This window comes from Humulus lupulus, chromosome 8, assembly GCF_963169125.1.
Source record: "Humulus lupulus chromosome 8, drHumLupu1.1, whole genome shotgun sequence".
In the NCBI taxonomy this organism is placed as follows: domain Eukaryota; kingdom Viridiplantae; phylum Streptophyta; class Magnoliopsida; order Rosales; family Cannabaceae; genus Humulus; species Humulus lupulus.
The window spans coordinates 155,288,385-155,311,499 of NC_084800.1; the positions used below are offsets into that span (position 1 = coordinate 155,288,385).

General features: G+C 41.2%; 1 protein-coding gene across 1 annotated transcript; it reads left to right on the plus strand.

Moving 5' to 3' along the window:
• Nucleotides 1–15,732: 15,732 nt before the first annotated feature.
• LOC133798568 (chorismate synthase, chloroplastic) lies at nt 15,733–22,054 on the plus strand. Its single transcript, XM_062236938.1, has 13 exons — nt 15,733–16,092; nt 16,943–17,093; nt 17,353–17,429; nt 17,542–17,600; nt 17,755–17,838; nt 17,922–18,014; nt 18,530–18,610; nt 18,947–19,078; nt 19,287–19,389; nt 19,526–19,620; nt 19,692–19,757; nt 21,194–21,278; nt 21,599–22,054. Exons 1-13 carry the CDS (start codon nt 15,942–15,944, stop codon nt 21,736–21,738), a joined length of 1,317 nt encoding a protein of 438 aa, XP_062092922.1. The 5' UTR covers nt 15,733–15,941; the 3' UTR covers nt 21,739–22,054.
• Nucleotides 22,055–23,115: the final 1,061 nt, after the last annotated feature.

The following is a 23,115-nucleotide window of genomic DNA, read 5'->3' on the forward strand; positions in this document are numbered from 1 at the left end:
CTTAAAAAAAAAGTTCCCAATCAACTTAGCAGGTCAAAACCACCAAAGCCCAAGTTAAAAATGAATCAAAAGCTCATCAAATCCCTAAATTCAAAGCTGAGTTTCTAAACTCCAAAACTTAGCTAAAAACCAGTAAAACACAAAGATTTAGGGCTAGAAATCATTACCTTTGTTGCCCCAATTGAAGGTACTCAAGTCTTTCCCCAAGCAATCCCAAGCCTAAGCTACCCTCGATTCCCCTTAAACTGCAAGAATTCCCAAGGAATTTGAGAGAGAGAGTGTGTAATTGAGAGGGAGAGAGAGAGAGAACATTTGTTTATTTCTTATTTGAGTGTTTGCGAGGTTTACTTAGACGCTAAGTAGCCTTAAGCAAATCCTGAGGCTCAGGGTACCAAAAACATCCCAGAGGGAAAAATGGTCAAAGTCCCCAGAACTCCCTCCTAATCTCACTAACACTGAATATATCCTCGAATATTTATTCCCATTACCTGATAACTAGTAATGTACTAGATACTCAAAATACCCCCTTGACTCACCCCAAGTCGGGTATTAGGTCCCATTGTGACTTTCCTGCTAACTTTCTCCCTAGGATCGTCTCATGCCAAGTAACCCAAATATGTCCACATAATAATCTGGTCATACACATATATTACATATATGCACGTATATGCCCGTAACTGGCCAAATTATGAAAGTAGCCCTTCTAATAAGAAACAGGCCCACATGCATATTTAATACACCTAAACATGCTTATCTAGTCATATTATAATATAACTCACATAATCATATATTTACACACATATATATCACATAACACACAATCTCCCATAATTTTCCAGCCTTACCCCCTAATCAAGGCCCTAAGCCTCATTAGGTAATTTGGGATGTTACAGATTTGTCTTATGAGGAGCGGTTGATTCAAATCCTACATAAAAAAGACAAGGTTTTGAGGAACAAGACAATTCCTCTAGTTAAATTTCTATGGAGAAGCAACAAGGTCGAGGAAGTGACCTGAGAGCTAGAGTCAGATATGCAGGATCAGCATCCCGAGCTCTTCATGTAAATTTTGATGACGAAAGTTTCATTAGGAGGGGATAGTTGTATCGTCCCAAATTTGCTAATAAGGCTTAGTGTCTTAATTAGCGTATCGGGAGGGCATAATTAGATTTATATATGTGTGATTATGTGAAATATATGATTTATATTATAATATGACTGCTTATGCATGCTTATGTGTATTAAATGTGATTGTGTGCCCTTTTTCGTTAAAAATTGTATTTTCGTAATTTTGACATGTTGAGGGTATAATTGGAATTTTGTATGCTATGTGATTGAGACCATATTATTATGTAGATATATTTGTGATACTCATCTCAAGTCGACCCTTTAGAGCAATTTGGCAAAAAATTCACAAAGGGGATTTATATACCCGGCTCGGATGAGCCAAGGGGTATTTTGGTAATTTTGCGTATGTGGGGAATTATTGGAGCATTATTGAAAGAAATATTAATATTTGGAGAGTTAGTAATTTAATTGGGAATTTAGGGTTTTAATTTGATGTTTAGTGGGGTTTTGGGAAAATTGGCTAAATTACCCTTAGGGGTGCCTTGAAGTGGGATTTTGGGGTGAGGGTAAAATGGTAAATTGACCATTGGTTTAGGCCAAGGCAGCTGCAACCCCTTCCCACGTTACCCATTCTCTCTCTCTCTCCTCCTCCTTTTGTTTGTTCTCTCATCTTGCCAAGGAAAGACAATAGAATTAGAGGTGAAATTGGTGGAATTGAAGGCTAACTTTGAGGAATTGAATTGCAAAGTAACAAGGTTAAGGGATTTGCAGCAGCAACCAGCTAGGAAATTCAGAATTCATAGGAAGGTAAGCACTTTGGGTTTGGTATTCTTGGTATTTTTCTAAGTTTTGAGGATTAAGGAAAATTTTGGGAATCTGGATGTTTCTAGGGGATTTCGTGATGATATTGAGGGTGGAAAACGAGTTGGGAGGCTATATCATGCTTGGAGTTTAAGTTTCAACTCACAATTCGTAATTTATTTTCGGATTTGGGGCAAGTTTGTAACGTCCTTCTAATCCAGGACCATTACACTGTGTACTTTAACTTGTGTCAGACTTGCTAATCAAGTCATTTGGCTTAAAACGTGTAACTATGGTTAATGTCAAGGGTTAGGGTTAAAAAAATTTGTCAAAGAAACCATTGACTTATATTTAAAAAGTTTCATACATTTGTGGGATCCCAAAATATTACAACCAAATTCTTAAAAAGGTGTATGTATATCAAAAATTACATCCAACCGACCTAAGTAGCAAAAACAGGGCTACAACCCTAGTTCCCCTGAGATATCCTCGGTCGTGGTGGACGAGCAGCTGCATATGTACACGCCGCCACCGAAGCTCTCCAACTCATGGCTGGTCAAGCTTTCCCTTCCCTTTACCTGCACCACAAAGCACTCGTGGGCCAAGACCCAGCAAGAAAACTCAACATATGCATAAACAAAAAGATACAAGGCCCACCAGGAAACTGTATTTGAGGACCTTCCTAGGGCCGATCAGCAATTCAGCCGATCGGTCCGGACCTCAACTCCTAGCTTGATTCCACCCTCGAGTGCCCGAGGCAGCTCGCGAAGGAGATCATGGGAGGGCTCGCGACAGAGATCCTGCACCACGATCAGACTGCCGAGCGCAGGACGCAGGGAATGGTAGAGCGGAGTGGCCGCAACCTAGCTTAATCCGCCCTGATGGGACTAGGATCGCATCACCAGTAAGGCATCCCCCGTCACCAATAAGATACCCATCTCCTCCCCATCCAGTCCGAGACATTCCATCTCATTGGAGCAGTAGGAGAAATCCTCCTTCCACCGGACCTTCCCATCGCAGCCGAGCGCATGGGGAAATCCCGGATCCTCACCCTCAGCGGCGGGCTCCGAGTTTTTCAAATGGAAGTTACTGGACTGGGAGTCATCGAAGTGGCATGTCCGGCGAAGACCTGCGCCATCGTTTGAGTTTGGCTCAAAGCCCTCGGGCCGCCCCAAGGACCGACCTTCGAGATCGCCTCAACTCTCAGAGAGGAGATCCAGTTAGAAATGGTAGTCGTGCTCACCAAGGGGAGGGTCTGTCAGAAGTACATGACAGTGGGAATGTCCCACATAAACTAGCTAGGAGGGACAATAACCCGCCTAACGCTTACAATGGGACTGGAGCTATTGAACAGCCCCAAAACAACCAAGGAATTAAGGACCAAACCCTAGAGCGTCTAGCTCAGATGGAGGGCTGATGAGGAAGCTCTTATCGGAAAAGGAAAAAGATGAGTACGACTCGGGGGACGAACTCGAGTTCTTCGCCCCCAGCATAGCAGCCACGGCATATCCACCTGGTTTCCGTATGCCCCACTTGTCCAAATTCGATGGGGACGGAGACCCGTCGGATCATTTTGGTATGTTCAACACCCTGATGATGGCCCACAACATTGGTCCCGAGCTAAGATGTTTAATATTTTCTTCCACCTTGACTGGGCCAGCCAGGCAATTGTTCAAGCAGAATAAAAAGCAGTCCATCAGCTCGTGGAAAACCTTTTCTGCCGACTTCAAGAGGGCATTCCGAGCTTCTCAGGCTGCCCGCGTCAAAGCTGATACCCTGGCAAACGTAAAGCAGCAGCCCGAGGAACCTTTGAAAGCTTACCTGAGCAGATTCGCAAACGTTGCAGCTCGAGCCAGGGACGCAGATGATAGTTCCAAGCTTATGGCCTTGAGGACTGGGATCCTCGTTGGAGGCAGACTCTGGGAAGAGATACAGAGAAAAGGTGTCAGCACTGTGAATGAATTCTTAAATAAGGCCCAGGATAGATAAACTTGGAGAAGGCGCGAGCATCGGCCGCGGGAACCAGCGAAGCCCCTGATTAGCCTGCTGGAGTGGGAACGGATGTCATGAAAACGACCCAAACCGTTGCACAGAATAACCAATGGGGTGGAGGCAAGAGAAAAGGGAGCAGCAAGGGCGGCCAGCACGGCCCGAAGAAGAACAAGCCCGTGGAAAAATTTAAACCAGTCTACGCGACTTACATCGAGCTCACAAACACTAGGGAGAACATTTTCCTAGCAAACTCTGCCCGCCTTCCCTGGAAGAAGCCGAAGCCTTTGAAGCACCAAAAGGCTAAGCGGGACCCCTCCAAGTTTTGTCGATTCCACAACGACATTGGCCACAACACTGATGATTGTAGGCATCTGAAGGATGAGATCGAGACTCTCATCAGAGTCGGACCCTTGGCTCAATGTGCGCGGAACAGAGTTCCCGCCGGTCAACCATCTCTAGAAGCTCCGATAAGTCAGCTCGGGTCTCGGATAAATCAGGACACCCCTCCTTCTGTGATAGGAGGAGAGATCTCCATGATCTCCGGAGGCCCCCATCTGGCCAGCACGAGCAGAGGTTCCCAAAAGAGATACGTCAATGAATTGAAGGCTCATAACGGAGTGGAGTTCGTCCAAGAGCAGTATCTACCCAAACAGCAACGATTGGAGAGGCAGCCAATCATATTAACCGAGGAAGATGCCAGTCATGTCCAGTTCCCCCCTAATGACCCTCTGGTCATAGCCGCCCAGCTCGCTAACCGGAGAGTTAGGAGGATACTGGTCGATAATGGGAGCTCGGTGAACCTGTTGTTCCAGTCTACGCTGGAAAAGATGGGTTTATCTTTCACCGAGTTGAAAGCCACCTCCATGATGCTATATGGATTTTCTGGAGAAGGGTCGGCAGCAATAGGAACAATCGAGCTGGTGATTACCTTGGGAGAGGGACCCTGAATTGTCTCAAAACGCCTCGAGTTTGTGGTCATCGATTGTCCCACCGCGTACAATGCTATTTTGGGCCGACCTACATTGATAGCATTCGAAGCCATAACCTCCATCCGTCACCTCGCACTAAAATTCCTCTCTTCCACGGGGATATGCACGGTCCAAGGTGATCAGCTCGCTGCCAGAAAATGCTATAACATTTCTATTAAGGGAAAATCGAGACACGGGCAGCAGACGATGACCATCCAGGGCGGGAATGAGGAATCTTAGGAAATTGTACCTAGTCCTGAGATAGAAAAACCTTAGAATGTCAGAGGGGAGGGTATCATCTTAAATAATGATATCGACCCCAGAGTAGGCGAGGATAGATCCGAGCTCCAGGCCATCGAAGAGCTCGAGGAGGTAAATATCGACCCACAAGACCCCTCGAAGATGGTGAAGCTCGGGAAAAACCTATGTAGCTAAAGGAAGGCGAAGCTGATTAGGTTTCTACAAGAAAATCTAGATGTGTTCGCCTGGTCTCATTGAGACATGATAGGGATCAGCCCGAGAGTCATCATGCACACCATCCACTTGGATAAAAACGTGCCTGCAAAGTCCCAGAAACAAAGGCGCCTAGGAACGACCCGAGCTGAGGCCCTAGAGGAGGAAGTAGCCCGACTCTTAAAGTGCGGCTTTATCCGCGAGGCAAAGTTCCCAATTTGGGTCACCAATCCTGTGTTGGTCCCGAAGCCCAACGGGAAACGGCGGACCTGCATCGACTTTTCCGATTTGAACAAAGCCTGCCCCAAAGATTGCTTCCCCTTGCCAAGGATTGACCAATTGGTAGATGCCACGGCAGGGCACGAGCTCATGTCTTTTATGGATGCATACTCGGGCTATAACCAGATCTCCATGAATCCCGCAGACCAGGAACACACTAGCTGTATGACCCCAACTAACGTTTATTGTTACAAGGTCATGCCTTTCGGGCTGAAAAACGCAGGAGCTACGTACCAGAGGTTGGTAAATAGGATGTTTACCAATCAGATCAGGAAAAATATGGAAGTGTATGTTGACGACATGTTGATCAAGTCAAAAACTGCCGATAACCATGTCTCCGATCTAGAGGAGTGCTTTAAGATTTTGAGGGAATATGGCATGAGGCTAAACCCCCAAAAGTGTACTTTCGGGGTTGCGTTAGGAAAATTCCTGGGTTTCATCGTCAATACCAAGGGGATAGAAGCGAACCTCGATAAGATCAGGTCGCTACTTGAGATGCCCTCACCCCGGTCGCGAAATGACGTTCAAAGTCTAATAGGAAGGGTGGTGGCCCTTAATCGATTTATTTCTAAATCTACCGACAAGTGTTTGCCATTCTACAACCTGCCCTAGGGAAATGAAAAATTCGAATGGACCGAGGAATGCAAGCATGCCTTCCTCGACCTGAAAGCACATTTAACCGAGTCGCCCGTATTATCCAAACCAATGGCAGGAGAACCTCTTTTCCTTTACCTAGCTGTCACGGAAGATGCGGCTAGCGCCGTACTAGTCCGAGAAGAAGACCGGTCTTAAAAGCCAGTCTATTACATCAACAAGAGGCTTCTCGGAGCTGAATCCTGGTATCCTTTGATGGAAAAGATGGCTTTCTTCCTTATTACGACATCCCGAAAGCTCAGGCTGTATTTCCAGTCCCACTCAATACACGTCATAACCGATCAGCCTTTAAGGCAGGTTTTGCAGAAACCTGAAGCATCGAGACGTCTGTTGAAGTGGGTTATTGAGCTCAGCCAATTTGAGATACTATACATACCGCGAACTGCTATAAAAAGTCCGGCCCTGGCTCATTTTGTGGTAGAATGCACAGGGTTCCGAGAAGACCCGGTGGAAGAATTAGCTCAAGCCTCATGGAAAGTCTTTGTAGATGGCTCGTCTAACGAGAACGGCTCCGGAACTAGAATCATATTGATATCCCCAGAGGGACATCGATTCCACTCAGCTTTACGATTCAGATTCAAAGCATCCAACAACGAGGCCGAATACAAAGCTTTATTGGTTGGGCTAAGGGTGGCCCAGGAGCTGAGGGCCAGCTCCGTCCAGTGTTACAACAATTCCCAGCTCGTGGTAAACCAAGTGTTAGGAGAATACCAAGCACGGGGAACCAAGATGGCTGCTTACCTGGCCAAGGTAAAGAAAGAGCTATCCGCATTTGAGCGCGGCTCAATCGAGCGAATACCTCGGAAGTAGAATGCCAACACGGACGCCTCGCAAAGTTCGCTACCTCTGGGGAGGCGGAGACTTTGGGGCTGGTGCCGGTAGAGTTCTTGGAAAGACCAAGCATAGAGGAAATCGGGGCGGAGGTCAAGATGATCGACGCCAGACTGACTTGGATGACTCCCATCCTTGAGTATCTCACAGTAGGGAAGTTACCCGAGGGGCGAAATGATGCAAGGAGGGTACTTTACCAGGCTTCGAGGTATACAGTGATAGATGGGATATTATACCGGCGTGGCCTCTCTTTACCTCTCCTACGGTGTGTTCTGCCAGGCGAGGCAAAGACCATTTTGCAGGAGGTGCACGAGGGCTTTTGCGGAGATCACGCTGGGGGGCAAAACCTGGCCCTGAAGATATTAAGGCAAGGGTATTATTGGCCCACTCTTTCAAAGGAATTGATCTCCTGCGTCTAAAAATGTAACAAGTGACAGCGATTCGCCACAATTTCCCGGCCTCCTCCGATTGAGCTGAAGATGATCTCGTCCCCATGGCCGTTCGCGGTCTGGGGGATTGACCTGGTTGGCTCCCTCTCTACTGGAAAAGGAGGAGTTCGCTACGCGGTGGTGGCAATCGAGTATTTCACAAAGTGGGCAGAAGCAGAGCCCCTGGTGACGATCACTTCAAAGAGGGTCCTCAACTTTGTGGTCAAGAATATCGTTTGCCGATTCGGGCTGCCAAAGAAGATCGTATTAGATAATGGAACACAGTTCGATAGCGACCTTTTCACCGAATTCTGCGAGAGGCACGACATAGTTAAAAGCTTCTCCTCCGTGGCCTATCCCCAGGCCAATGGGTAGGTCGAGGCTGTCAACAAGACGCTAAAAGCAAGCCTTAAGAAGAGACTGGATGAAGCCAAGGGAATTTGGTCCGAACAGCTCCCCCAGGTACTGTGGGCATACCGGACCTTACACCGAACTTCGATGGGTCACACTCCTTTCTCCCTGGCTTTTGGGAGTGAGGCCGTCCTTCCCGTTGAAGTAAAGGTAGCTTCGCATAGAGTCCAGACATTTGACCAAGACCGGAACGAAAAATTGCTCTGCGCGTCCCTCAACCTAATTGACGAAAAATGAGAAGCTTCACAGCTGCAGCTCGCGCATTATTAACAAAAGATCACTCATTATTTCAACTCAAAGGTCAAGAAACGCGTCTTTAGCGTAGGCGACCTGGTACTCAGAAGAGTCTTCTTAGCCAGTAAGGATCCCAAGGACGGAGTGTTGGGACCAAACTGGGAAGGGCCCTACAAATAATAGAGGTCATGAGAGAAGGAACCTTCAAGCTAGCTCGGCTTAATGGAGAAGCAGTCCCACGGACTTGGAACGCTATACACCTGAAGAAATATTATGAGTAATATCTTTTTAAGGCTTAGTTAGAAAAGCCACCTTTGTTTATTAAATAATAAGAGATAATCTTTTCACATTGTCGTAAATGTTTGTGGATGTAATGTCAAGTAACCACGAAAGGCCCTTTCCTGATTACTTGGGGAGTATATATCCTGGATACAACCAGGTCCTAAAGCTTAGGAGTTGATTCAAATTGAATGATCGATGTTTTTCTTAAAAAGCACGAGATATCAATAAAGGATTAATGCGAACTAAGTTTTTTTTTTAAAATTAATGTCCTGGATACAACCAGGTCCTAAAACTTAGGAGTTGATTCAAATTGATTGATCGATGTTTTTCTTAAAAAGCACGAGATGTCAATAAAGGATTAACGCGAACTAAGTTTTTTAAAATTAATGTCCTGGATACAACCAGGTCCTAAAACTTAGGAGTTGATTCAAATTGATTGATCGATGTTTTTCTTAAAAAGCACGAGATGTCAATAAAGGATTAATGCGAACAAAGTTTTTTAAAATTAATGTCCTGGATACAACCAGGTCCTAAAACTTAGAAGTTGGTTCAAATTGATTAATCGATGTTTTTTTCCTAAAAAGCATGAGATGTCAATCATAACACCAACAGAAACTAAGTTCTCATCAAATGCGTTAAAGAGGAGTAACAATAAAGTTAAACCACAAAATATATATATATATAAATAGATTAAAGTAAATCTGAGGAAACCAATTGTCTCGAGGATAAAAAACCTCGTGATATAAAGTTACAAGTAAAAAATAAGAGAAAAAGGAGCAAAAGTCCTAAGCCCCACCAGGCTGCTCCGACGAAGTCACCCCTTCGGTGTCCTGCTCGGCTGCAGCAGAAGTCTCCCCAGTCTCAGAGGGCGCCTCCTGTTGAAGTCGAGCCTTGAACTTCTCTAGGAAGGACTCCCACACCTCCAGCCCCAGGAAGGAAAAGTCACCATCCTGGTTGAAGGCCCATCAATGATACAACATGGCCTCCATGGAGGAGCTGGAAGATGCCCTCTTCGCCACAAGGGCGGCCTTGGCCTCTTCAAGTTCGACCTTCGTGGCATCTAAGGCGACCTTGGTAGCCCCGGCCTCCAGCAGCTTGGCCCGGATTTCCTCTAGGTCGGCCTGCGCAGCAACCAAGGCGGCCTACGTGACCTTCTCGCTTTCCTTGGCAATCGCCAGGGCAGCCTTGGCATCTTGCTCTTGTTGTTGAGCAGATGTGAGAGCGGCCTGAGCAGCCTGGTGCTTGCCCCTGATCTCGTCAAACCTGGCCCTGGACCGAGATATGCTTCGGTGTAGAGCCAAAGCCGCGTACAAGGTAAAAAGATAATAAGGCAAGTGCTTTAGAAAAAGCAAAGAGAACCACTGATAAAGCAAACTTACTGTGAGGGTCATCCCCAGTGAAGACTCCATAACATTCTCGGGGCTCCTCGTCTCAATCTCCCGCAAGTCCCTCGGGGTGGCGTTGTAGCAGTGATCCACCATATAGGTCGCGGTTTCGTAAACCGTCCCTCGAAAGGCCTCGGGGATTTTGCCCAAGGCCTGAGTGTTGACTGGGACGCGCACGGTGGGAGTCGGAGCTGGCAAGGTCCCGGTTGGTACCTCCAGTTCCCGGGTAGAGACAGGAGGTCACGGGGGAGGTGGAGCCATCTTCTCTGTAGCAGGAGGGGGTGGAGGCACCTTCTCTGTGGTCCTCAGAGGGGGAGTTTTCTTGGTCAGCCGAAGCCTCTTTACCAAGGGTCCAGATGACCCAGAGGAAGGATTTCCCCCCTAGAACATGGATCGCAGGACATTGTCCCCAGGCTGTGACATCTCCTCGCCTGAAACAAAGACAACGAAGTGTCAGTATGCATGTAAAAATATTTGTTCGCAAAAAATCTAAAGAATGTATTGAAAAAGGTCCTACCCTCCGAGCTAGAGGAGGAATCTATTGCCACGACCTCCGGTCGCGGAGCTTCTACGAGGGAGTCTAAGATTATAACTTCACGAATGAGAGGGGGCTCTGGGTTCGGATCCGCCTCAGGACATGACTCCTCTACATACTGCCTAAGCCCCAGAGCTACTATACCCTCCAGAAGGGAGGGCCACGACCTAAGGTTGGTCTCGTACTCCTCGAAAAAGGCCGACTTAAAGGCCAGGGTATTGTCTACTACTACAGTGCCCCTAGGGCGGCTCATGTCATAGCGCAACACTAATTGGTCAACGCACTGGAGTAGAGTTACGTTACGATCTGGGTCATTTTGATGACGATGAACGAGTTGGCTGGGGTTAAACCTAGCAAGCCGTAGGTCTGCGGCAGCCCTGTCTAAATCCTTAAACAATTATGGGTTACCTTGACCGGAGGGGCCGGAGGGTCTGGCTGCTGCCCCAGACTAGGTCCGCTCCTCGTTGACCCCCTGGGTGATCTCAAGAGCCCGCTTCCGACGCACGAGTGGCACCTTGTCTTCCTCGTCCTGCTCATCATCATCCACAGCCCCCTCCTCGGGGATGGGCGCCATCTCGCGAGCTGCTGGGGCGATCCGCGGCCTCCTCAAGGACAGGGTCTGGCCCGAAGAAATTAACTTACACGCCAACATCATCTCATCAGACACGAGCTGGCGGTAGTATTTTTTGCTTGGAGGGAGCCTCGCCAAGGTTTCATATTGACCCCCGAGGGTCACCGATTTAGTCGTCCTCGCAAAAATAGCTACACGATAGTATTCAAGTCTATACGCATGGAAAGAAACAAGTCAGTAGGATTTTGCGAGCTGAGGATAGAAGGAACTTACAAGAACAGTTGAAGTAATGATGTTCGCAGTTGCGGAACCCCGTCGACATGAAGAATTGGTCCTTGAAGTCGTTGAGGTGGCTGGGCAGCTCGATGACTGCGGCAGAGTTGGGAAAACGGGTCAAGTAATAGAACCCGTCACCTTGCCCGCTGATCCGAGCTAGCTTTGAGGCAGAAGAAGTAGAGAATGTCCATCGGTGTAGGGACCTCCCATTCCTGCTTCAGGAATAGGTACCTCAGCCCCGCTAACAGGCGGTAGGAGTTAGGGGGGAGTTGAAAGGGGGCCAGCTTCACGAAGTTCAGGAAGTCCACAAAGTACTGGTCTAGGGGAAGAAAGGCCCCGGCCTTAAGGTGTTCGTCGCTCCAGGCCGCGAACTTCTCGTCGAGTGGTGCGCAGCTCCGCTCGCCCTCAAGGGGAGGACGAGCAACAAGAGCGCCTGTCCCTATTTCGATGTTGTGGGAAATCAGGATCTTGTTAACCTTCCCCTAGGTTGTAACCTTCGAGGCAATCCTCTCGGCCTCGAAGAAGGCATCAGGTCCCACCTCGACCTCCTTCTCCACGATGGGACCGAAGTGGGGGATAGGGGAATCTGCTACCACCTCCTTCCTCTTACTGGCCTGTTGGGATGACGAGCTGGCGGCACTCTTCTTAGGCATGTTCTTCTTGGGTCCCATCTGGTCGCCTAACGAACAAAGATGAAGAAAATTTAGAAAGGCGACCTAAAAATAAGAAAGGGAATCTAGCGCGAGGAATGATTTTCCTTACACGGGCTGAGGTAATCTCAACTCGTGGGGAGTGAGGCCACATGGTTCTATGAACACGCCCCTATGCTCCCAACGGGTCCCCGATTGCTCGGGATCCGTGTGTGCAGGAGGGTCAAGATAATGCTTGCCTTGGAGGGAAAGTTTCAAAAAGAAAAACCACCTGGGAAGCGTGGCCCCTAAGCTACCCGGTTTTGCACCCCAGGAACTTGTCGCCTTCCCCTCTCCAAACAGCCATTTCAAGAGATTACCCAGAAAAGTCACCCCATAATTATCTTGTCCTATGCGTCATATTCCTAAGCATTTTCTCCTACGGTCGATACCCCTAGTATAAAAACCTACGCCCAAAGTACCAGCCAAAAAGAAAAAAAAACAACCTACAGTGTGCGACTAAGAAAGAAGTTTACCTAAACAAAGAAAAACAAAAACATTTAAACATACAGCAGGCAGAGGACTTACAGAGGTTTTTGCTGTGTGAAAGTCGAAAAGGGCGTAGGAATTGGAATCCTGGTGGAGCCTTTAGAACTGGAGTCACGGAAAAACCCTTGTGTCTGGAACTTAGAGACTTCTGGAACGATAACCGGAAGGCAAAGGGCTTCTGAGGCTAAGAAGAGAGAAGATGAGAATTTTTTTTCAAATAAAGGGTGGCTCATGCGAAAGGTGGCCAACCTTATATATACGTAAAAGGCAAAGGAACGAGGACCGTTCGATCGTCTTAATGCGAGATACGAGGGTCACAACTCGAAAGGCAAAACGACGGCCGAAGATAGGCTAGGCCATTTAATGCGATTCTCGGAAGATGGACCGTCACCAACCACAATGCTCCACGTATCCGATACCAGCGCAATAGGCGGGGACATGAAGAGTAGAAAAGGAAGCTTAAACACCCCACTGTGGCCACAGGTGACGTCACGTGCCACGAGCAGGGGCTTGGGGGGCAAATGTACGCCCTAAGCATCCACGGGTTATTAGCGAGCTGGAAAAGGGCATAATTCTATCTGCCACGTGGAAGCCTCCTACTCGGAGCTGCTGTTATGAGTCTCCACCTCTTTAGCCCGAGCTAGTCAAAGGGTTAGTAAGAATACTCGAAGGCATCGGGTCAGCAATGTGGGCACCACGAGCTGGAACTACATTAAGCTCGAGGTGCGGCATAGAACTGACACCCCCGACCATTTATGAAGTCAACCACGCAATGTAAACGTGCGCATATCAGACATCATGTGTCTACTCCATTCCTGAATTCTCGGACACGCAGCATAAACGTGCGTGTTCAGGTGCTCCACGACTTGTTTGGGCCATGCGGCCCATTATCCCCCTTACCTATTGATTAGACAACACTTCATTGTCAGGTTTTAGGAATTAATCATAAGTGTCACAGAGGTGACATGATGGGTAAGAAGGTCACGGGATGACCCCCTTTACCAACACCTAGGTATCCTCTCCCTATAAATATGGAGACCCTGGGCATTACAAAGGGTTGGCGTCTAGTTTGTAAAGAAACACCCTGTAAGGAATACCTGAGATATATCAATAATATTGGCTGGTGGACTAGAGGGATTTTAACCTTCGAACCACCTAAAAGGAAAGGAGTTATAACCTTCCCCCTATACTATTTTTGCCAGTTTGGAATATAAATATTTACATATTACGATTCATTATCTAGCACTAATCCATCCCGTTTATTCGTATAATTATCTGTTGCCGAAAAACCGCGTCAACAAAGCAAAAGCAACTAAAGCGGATAATTCTAAAACAGTGGTTGAGTTCATTCGATCGAATATTTTTGTGAGATTTGGTACTCCAAGGGCAATAATTAGTGACCGAGGTACTCACTTCTGCAATAAAACGATTGAAACCTTATTTCAGCGTTATCAAGTGACTCATAAAGTAACCACTGCTTACCATCCAAAAGCAAATGGCCAAGTTGAGGTATCGAATAGAGAAGTCAAGTCTATTCTTGAAAAGACGATGAATCCAAATAGAAAGGATTGGAGTATAAGATTAGATGATGTTCTATGGGCGTATCGCATGGCTTTTAAGGCACCTCTTGGTATGTCTCTGTATCAGTTGGTGTATGGAAAACCTTGTCATTTACCGGTTGAATTGGAGCATAAAGCTTGGTGGGCTGTGAAAAAGTGTAACATGGAGATGGACAATGCGGGCCAGCAAAGAATGCTACAATTACAAGAGTTAGAGGAAATTCGTAATGATGCTTATGAAAGCTCTAAGATTTACAAAGAAAAGACCAAAGCCTTTCATGATCGAAATATAATTATTTGGAAAATATTTGATGCGGGACAGAAAGTATTATTGTATCATTCTCGCCTCAAACTATTTCAGGGTAAGTTGAAGTCCCGATGGGTTGGACCATTCATAGTGGTACATCACTATCCTCATGGAGCGGTAGAAATTTCAAGTCCATCAACGGGAAAAATACTCAAGGTAAATGGCTAGAGATTGAAGCCTTATTATGAGTCTTTCGAGGAGGAACAAACTATTGTGATTCACCTCTTCGATCCAGAATATGTTGATGAGGTATGAAAAGGTTATACGTCGAGCTAGCGACGTTAAACTTAGCTAAATTTTATGTATTTTACTTTTAAGACATTTTTTATTTTATTTGTTCCTTTTTTAACTTATTTTTTTTTTATTTTAATTTTATTCCTTCTAAAAAAATAAAAAATAAAAAATTGGCCAAATGGCCTGTGGCCGCGACCAGCCCTATTCCAGGCCGCGCCCTGGAGAATAGAGAGCAGTGGCTGCGACCACCAATAAGCTCAAGCCGCGGCCAATTTGCGTTTTCAGAATATTTTTTTTCAAGACCTTTTTTCATTTGTTTCCACTCCCCACACATACAAAGACCCAAAACCGAAAAAAAATACTCGTTTTCACTCCAATTATTCCCCAAAATCATTAAATTCTATCATCAATCCTCAATTTTTTTTACAACTCTTCACCTATTCTCATCAAAATCCTCATTTTCTACACAAATTCTCTTCTAAAAACCTAAAGTCCCATAAATTTCAAATTTGACAATTGAAATTAATCAACTAGTTTCAAGGTGCTTCATTGACACAATCAAGCTTACAAAGACTTTCTATAGTCAATTACAAGTAAGTACTTTCTCTTGATTATTTGATTATTGGGTTTTGAGTATTCAAGAATATGCTTTTGGGTATTTTGTATTATTTGGTTTTTGGTGGATGAAATATTTATATATTGTGATAATTGGCTTAGATTAAGTGTTTATCTGGTTAGGGTTTTCATTTCGGTCATGCTCATTTTGTCACCAAACCGCACATTACACACTTAAACTAACATTTGCAACATAAATTTTGCTTCTCAAGCATATATTATTATTTATAATAATATCCACATATGTGAGAAAGTGATGTGAGAAAAACTTGTGAGAGTGAAAGTGATGAGATAATAATAATTAAAAATACGATGTGAGAAAAAAATAGACATTTTTTTTAGAACAACAAAAAATAACTTTATATTATTCTCAAAATTATCTGATTTCTGTAACTTTGTTTTTAAAAATAATTCTAAATACTCTTATTTATTTTTAGTTAATAAGCCAAACACCATCTTCATTTGGTCATGAAGTGTGATTGGATGAACATATGGGGTATACAGCAAGTCAAAACAAAGTCAAATCATCCTTTAATATTAATATTTGGCTGCAAACTTGAACTATTATTATTGATGTGGCCAAGTCAATTTTATTAGACTTGTATTTGTAACGTTAAAATATCAGTCCAAATTCAGCAGCCCCTGTTTTTTTTTTTCTTTTAGTACTACCTACCATTGCCGAAACACAACCACAAGAAAAAAGTACCAAACCCACCAAACACCAAATGAAAATAAAGGGGTTCAAGTTGGAGGCGGTGCGTTTGGGTAGGTGAGTGCTGTTCTCTCTTATATATGCTAAATTCCCCGAGTCGAGTCTTCACCAACTACTACTCCGCCCGCCAAACTCCATCTTCATCTTTTGCTGTAACAGCGAAGCTCAATAATGGCGTCGTCGCTCTCCTCGAACCCATTTTTGGGAGTTTCTCGTAAGGAAGGCTTCTCTGCTTTGGGATCTCTATCCTCTGATCTTCGAAACCTTTCTTTGTCTCCTTCTCTTCAGTTCCCCACCGCTTCACCTACCCCCAAGAAGCTCCGTGAGTAATTCGTTTTCTCTTCCATTCTGTTCCCAATTCGATTTCTTTTGTTTTGATTATGTTGAATTGACCAATTTTGTTTCAAGTCTTTTTTTTTTTGTTTTTGTTTGTCAATTATGTGATTGTTCTTTTCAATCTAATGCGTTAGTAATATGATATAATATGATCCCTTGTTATTGTTTGGGTTTTGCTTTGTGTAGTTCGGAAAGCTTTTGATGTAAGAAGCCTATAGATTTTGTTAAGTAAATCTTGTTAGCCAGCAACGATGGTCTTTAGCTAATTGTTGACTTTTTATCCTCAAAAGTTTGCAGAGCTTGTAATGAATTTTCAATGATATCATTTTGGCTTGGTGTTCATTTTGTATAAACTAATTAAAGAGTTTCATTGTACTTAAAGCTTTTGCATATTCTGCCACGTGAATTGTTGCCTTCTGATCGTGCGAAAAAAAGTAATACGCTGCATTTTCACTAAAAGAACTAGGATTTCGTGGAACTGAATATAAAACATCCCGATGTACATTTTTTTGGTACTAATTGAGTTAAGCTAATGGTATAAAGGTTTAATATGTTTAACCAAGTAAACACCTTGAACTTGAAAGTTGAACGAGTACTTTCTGGCTAGCTTATGACCACACATAAAAATGAGCCTTGAACATGAAAGTTCGAAAAAATTAAACCCAAAGGAGATAGTTTCTGAATTGGTACACAATTTGCTAAACCTTTCTTTGATACCATCTTAATAGTTAATTAGAAATGGACTAGCTTAATAATACCAAGACACTTCTCTGAATGACCTGAATGGAATTGGCATGAATTTTTAATTTTACTATATCTTTGCTGTCGAATTACAGAAGTAAAGGCAGCTGGGAATAGTTTTGGAACACATTTTCGTGTTACAACTTATGGAGAATCTCATGGCGGAGGTGTTGGTTGCATAGTTGATGGAGTGCCTCCTAGACGCCCCCTCTCTGAAGCTGATTTGCAAGGCGACCTTGATAGAAGGTATTTGAAATTGTGTCTTCCATATTTTTTCAATTTGTCTTTCACAGTTTCTGTTTATTGGTGTTCATATTTTCAGATATATATATGACTAGTTTTTTATATTTCTCACAACTAGTTGGATTAGATGAACTTGAAGATAAATTTTACCCACTAACATACATCACTTCTGATTTTGTTACTTTAGTCTCCTTTAATAAAAAGTGGTTTGAAGCTTACTATAATAGTTGTTTATAAGCTCACAATCAAAGTAATGGTATAGGAGACCAGGTCAAAGTCGAATTACTACTCCTAGGAAGGAAACTGACACATGCAAAATACTTTCTGGGGTGTATGAAGGTATTATCTATGCAGATGTCATTCTGCTCTTTCTTTTGTCGTGTTTTCTTCAGCTAAGAAATTCTTTTCTCATTTCCCCTTTAATGGCTGTTGCTCATGATGTTTATTGCAGGAAAGACAACTGGAACCCCAATTCATGTATTTGTACCCAATACTGATCAAAGAGGACATGTAAGTGGCCACTGCTAGAAGTGACCATCTCTATTATACAGCTATTTGAAGTTCCTATCACATTACATGTTTATACAGTTGAATGGAAACTTGAAGAATTGAAAAACTGTTTTATGTTGCAAAGGGTATTCAATTGTTGTTTTTGTACTTTTAGGATTACACTGAGATGTCGATAGCTTACAGGCCCTCCCATGCAGATGCAACCTACGATATGAAGTATGGTATTAGAGCTGTGCAGGTACTCTATTCTATAATAGTAATATATTTATACACTTTCTTATTACACAGATTATTTGGATCTAACTTAAAATGTAATTAAAGGGTGGTGGTAGGTCATCAGCAAGAGAAACTATTGGAAGAGTTGCAGCTGGAGCAATTGCCAAGAAAATTCTCAAGGAATTTTCAGGAACTGAGGTCTGTTTCTCATTTGGGCTGGAAAAAAGAAAACTGTTCTTTCTTTTGGGCCTGTCGGGCTTGGATTTAGAAGCTGGCATAGGATATTGGGATGTTCTGCAAACTAGTCTCTTTTCACAATGTGTTTTGCTAAAAGATATATGATTGAAATTCATTGCAAAGTAGCCTTCTTGGATTTCTTACTTTAACACATGCATCTACCCGACAAGTGTTGAATGTTATAGGAAAATTATTTTGCAAATGATTTTTTAATATAAAAATTTGGATCAAATCAAAGTGATATTTTAAAAGGTTTATTTTTACTAATTACTCTCTTGAAGTGACCTATCTAAATAGTATATCAGAAAGTATTTACTTTTACTTTCTTTTAATGTGTAGAATCCCAAACCGGCCCTTTAAATCAATAGACAATTATCTCTTTGTTGTCATATTTAGAACTTTGGATTTCTGTTTGCTTGTTGGTATTTGTATTTTCATGCAATCTAATATTCACCACAATCCTTTCCCGTATTTAGGTTTTCGCTTATGTTTCACAAGTACACAATGTTGAGCTTCCGCTGGGGTTGGTTGATCATGAGACTTTGACACTTGATCAGGTACCTTTATGAATGTCGCGTGAAGTTTAATGTTTGTTATTTGGAAAATAATTTAGAACTTCTTGAGGAAATGATCAAATAAGATTGCTGGTAGCTATCTAGTTTACTCCTCTCATGCACAATCCTTTATATGAGATGAGGTGTATATGTGTCAAACAAGAATATGCTTGCAATTTTTTGTTACCATCTTTTGCAATTTTTACCATCTTTTAAACAAGAATATGTTTGTTATTTTTCATTTTCTTTTGATTCTCTTTTGTGTATTACGTGCATATATTATTGGAATTTTTTTGAGCTGTCAACTAACTAACTTCTCCAAACATAAAACATTACCAGATAGAAAGCAACATTGTGCGGTGCCCTAATCCTGAATATGCAGAAAAGATGATTGCTGCCATAGACACTATCCGGGTGAGAGGGGATTCCATTGGCGGTGTTGTTACATGTGTTGTGAAGAATTGTCCACGTGTAAGAATTCTTTCTTCCATTTTTCTCTTGTGGGCTGCTTCTGTGTGTACAGACGCCCTTATCAATTTGCACATTGAATTTACTTATTTCTTAATCTGGAAACTAAAGGCAGTTTACTTACTCTTAGTTTGTTATGTCATCTAAGTTATGTTCAGATAATTTTGAATTGCTTAGTGGGTAATTAAGTGATATGTGATTTTGTAATTAGGGGCTTGGCTCACCAGTTTTTGATAAACTTGAAGCTGAGTTTGCTAAAGCTCTCATGTCATTACCTGCAACAAAGGGCTTTGAAATTGGAAGTGGTTTTGCAGGTAAGATTTTAGCCAACTTAATTTGATACTTCTGATTGTAGCCGCCTTCAAAATTCTTTATTTTGATGGTGGGTAAATAATGAATAATTTTACATAAACTTCAAGGGAATCTAAATTGTTGGCCAACTCCTTGCAGGCACTCTTTTGACTGGAAGTGAACATAATGATGAGTTCTATCTTGATGAGCAGAATAGAATCAGGACAAGGACAAATCGCTCTGGTGGGATACAGGTAAGTGTAATTTTATGAAATGTTACTGTCGAGTGTGTTTGTTCCTGCACTGAGTTTATGTTGTTGAATAGGGAGGATTATCAAATGGGGAGATTATACAAATGAGAATTGCTTTCAAGCCAACTGCTACAATTGGGGTAAGTCTGATCCCTCCATTTTTTTTTCTCTTACACTAGCAATGCTAAGGGAGACCCTGGCTCTATTTTGCCCTCTTTTTTGCATTCCTTTTACTTTTTAACACAAATATGTGATGCATCACAAATATAGCTACCTGTCTAGAAATTTGGAAGATCCGCAGGGCTTGCAGTCATGTGCCTGCTCAGTTCTCTTGCTATTGTGTATTTTAATAGAATAAATGATTTGTCATGTTAAAAATGATTTCCGTACTATGCATGTTATTGAAATATGTGACTTCTGTTAGATTTTGTCCTAAGTGGTCAACAATTGATGATGTAGTATTTTGTCTGTTAATGTGGTAGTTCCATGTGCAGAATAATTAGCAATTTTGGCCACCAAACTTTGATTACTACCAAATTGTGTCTTTTTTCTTAAAAATAATAATTAAATCCTTAAAAATAAAAAAATTATTTTAAAAAATTAAGAAAATAAATAATACTAAAAGTTTTAAATTAATTAAATAAAATTTAAAATAATCAAAATATAAAAATCTAATTGATAACATAACTTTTTTTTTCTTACTTTTTATTTTTTTATAATATAAAATAAATATATCTTAAAATAAAAATTAAAAATAAATCCTAAAACAATTTTTTTTCCTTGGTCCTCTTAAATTAATTTTTTTAATTATTTATTGAAGTCCTTCGTCCTCTTCTTTAATTAAAAGTTTTTTTATTTATTTTAGTATTTATTTTAAATGTTCATTCTAAAAGAGTTTTAATTAATATTGTTAAAAAAAAGTTATTTGTTGATAATTACATTTTTAATTTTTTAAGGATTTAATTATTATTTTTAAGAACAAAAATAGATTTTTCTTTTAGAAAATAAATATATATTTTTTATTTTTATAAAATTGGTATTATTTGGTAGTGGTCAGAGTTGGGATAAAATTGCTAATTATTATACATATGGCACTGCCACATCAACCGATAAAATGCTGCATCATCAAACTGTTAGCTACTTAGGACGAAATCTACTAAAAGTCTCATATTTTAGTAACGTGCATAGTTCGAGAAGAAATTTTAAAATCGTGAATCATTTAGGGGCACAATCATACAGTGATCATAGTTCGGGGGACAAAAATGATATTTATGCTTTTTAATATTTACTGAACTCTAAAAATGGTTTTTACATGGAACATGTACGATCATTGATTATTACTTAGTTGATACTATATCTTCTAGCAGTCTGTTATGTGAATATAAACATCTGTTCTGCTGCAATAAGCAATTTTGTTCATTGTTAATCAGTCCAAGTTCAAGATAGTCATCTGCATAATTTTATTTCAAAAAGCAGTTTGTGTCAAGTGTGGAGTTGGTTGATAATCTGAAAGAGCTCTCTTTGTGTTGTCTACATCTGTTTTTGTTATTGACTTTTGTTTTTTAATATTTTCCAGAAGCAGCAGCATACAGTGACTAGAGATAAACATGAGACGGATCTAATCACCCGTGGTCGCCATGATCCTTGTGTTGTTCCTCGAGGTACTTTTTTGTATTGTACTTCAACTTTGATGCATATGGAGCCCTCTCACTACATTTCTTTTCAAAAAATTTTTTTTTTACTGTTTTTTGTAGCCTCACTTTTTTCATTCATTCTTTCTTTTTTTCTTCTTGTTTTTCTTCAAAATGAGATTTTATAAATATGTAATGTAAATGCCGTCTTATGTTTATATTGTTTGTTCACCTGCTGCTATGATGCTGTGATATCCTCAGGTTTTTTCTTGAATTAATTTCTCTGAAATTCAATAAAATCTTGATCTGACATAAGGTGTGATTTGTGCTTGGTTGGTAATGTGTGGCAGCTGTGCCAATGGTAGAGGCCATGGTAGCTCTGGTGCTTGTGGACCAGTTGATGGCACAACATGCACAATGCAATTTATTTCCTCTAAATGAAGAACTACAGGAGCCCCTCGAGTTGCCCAAGTTTGTAGAATCTGTTTAAGTCGCTCTATCCATGTGAAAGTTTGCCGACGTCTTTTATCCAAAAGATAGAAGTGAATTTTTTCTTGGCCCCCCTGCATACACAAAATGGAGTCAAATTTTGGCTCTTGTCTAGTTTGTGTTCTCTACCGAGTAATGAGTTTTGCTTATGTTGGATGTTCCCTATTGAATATGATCTTCTTTTCATCTATTTTATTGAAATGATTAACATTTTTTTTTTCTACTTGATGTAATAAGCTATGTATTGTGATTAATAAATTGGTCACATGTAGCAGCATGTATCTACCTTTTGGTTCTTAGTTCCATGGTTTTGGATTCTTTGGTCGTGTGGCAAGTCATGTTATCTCAAGTAAAAGTAGAAAAAAAATTGGGGAAATTAAGAGGGTGTCTCCTTAACTAAAAATAATAAGTTGTTTTTAAAAGCTAAAAATAGTTTTTTGAAAACAAATTGCATTGTTTGACGTTGTTTTCATAAATTAATTTTTAAAAACAACGTTACAAAATATAGAAAATTTTGAGAACAAATTTTTTTTATATTGTTCTCAAATTTTATCACTTTTTTTTAATTATTATTATATAATATTATTTATTGTCTCATCATTTTCTCTTATTAGTTCATTTTCTTTCTTATAACTTTCTATTTCTTTATTTTTACTCTCATCACTTTTTCTCTCTTTACATTTTTTTCTCTTTCTATTTTCTCTCTTCTCAATTTCTATCTTTTTCATTTTCTCTTTTATCATTTTCTATCTCTTTATTTTCTCTTGCATCACTTATTATGTTATTATTTTCTCTTTCATCACTTATTATATTCTCACTTTCTCTCATCACTTAATATATCATAATTTTCTCTATCATTTTTTATCTCTCACCATTTCATCTTTCATCACTTTCTCTCTACTCACTTCTCTCTCTTCACTTTCTTTCTCATCGCATTCTCTCTTATTTTTTTGTTGCATCAATTTCTACATCTTCAAATTTTTTCTCCTTACTTTCTCGCTCTTTATTTTTCATCATTTTTCTTTCAAATTATTTTAATTCATTATTTATTACAAACTTTTAAAAGACTTTTCTGTTTGTAAATATATTTGTTAATTTTTTATTTAAGATTTAAAAAAAATAAAACTAAAAAATTATTTTTAGAAAACATTAACCAAACACCTCTTGTTTTTTTAAAACTACAAAAATTGTTTTTTGTTCTCATTTATGAGAACACAACTTTAAAAATAAAAAATAAAAAATAATGTCAAAGAAGCCATAAGACTTTTTGAAAAAGAACTAGGGCTGAAGAAAACAAGGATTAAAAAATCTAAAAAATTGGTCAATTTGTCGGGGAAATATCAAAAGAAATGGTGTTATGATACTTTTTCATTTTAGA

What these genes read in the sequence shown, in the direction of transcription:
- LOC133798568 (XM_062236938.1), top strand. Translation starts at nt 15,942, where the DNA reads ATGGCGTCGTCGCTCTCCTCGAACCCATTTTTGGGAGTTTCTCGTAAG. An exon ending in ACCTACCCCCAAGAAGCTCC is followed by an intron (nt 16,093 to 16,942) that starts GTGAGTAATTCG and finishes GTCGAATTACAG; the next exon opens with AAGTAAAGGCAGCTGGGAAT. An exon ending in AGGAATTTTCAGGAACTGAG is followed by an intron (nt 18,015 to 18,529) that starts GTCTGTTTCTCA and finishes TCCCGTATTTAG; the next exon opens with GTTTTCGCTTATGTTTCACA.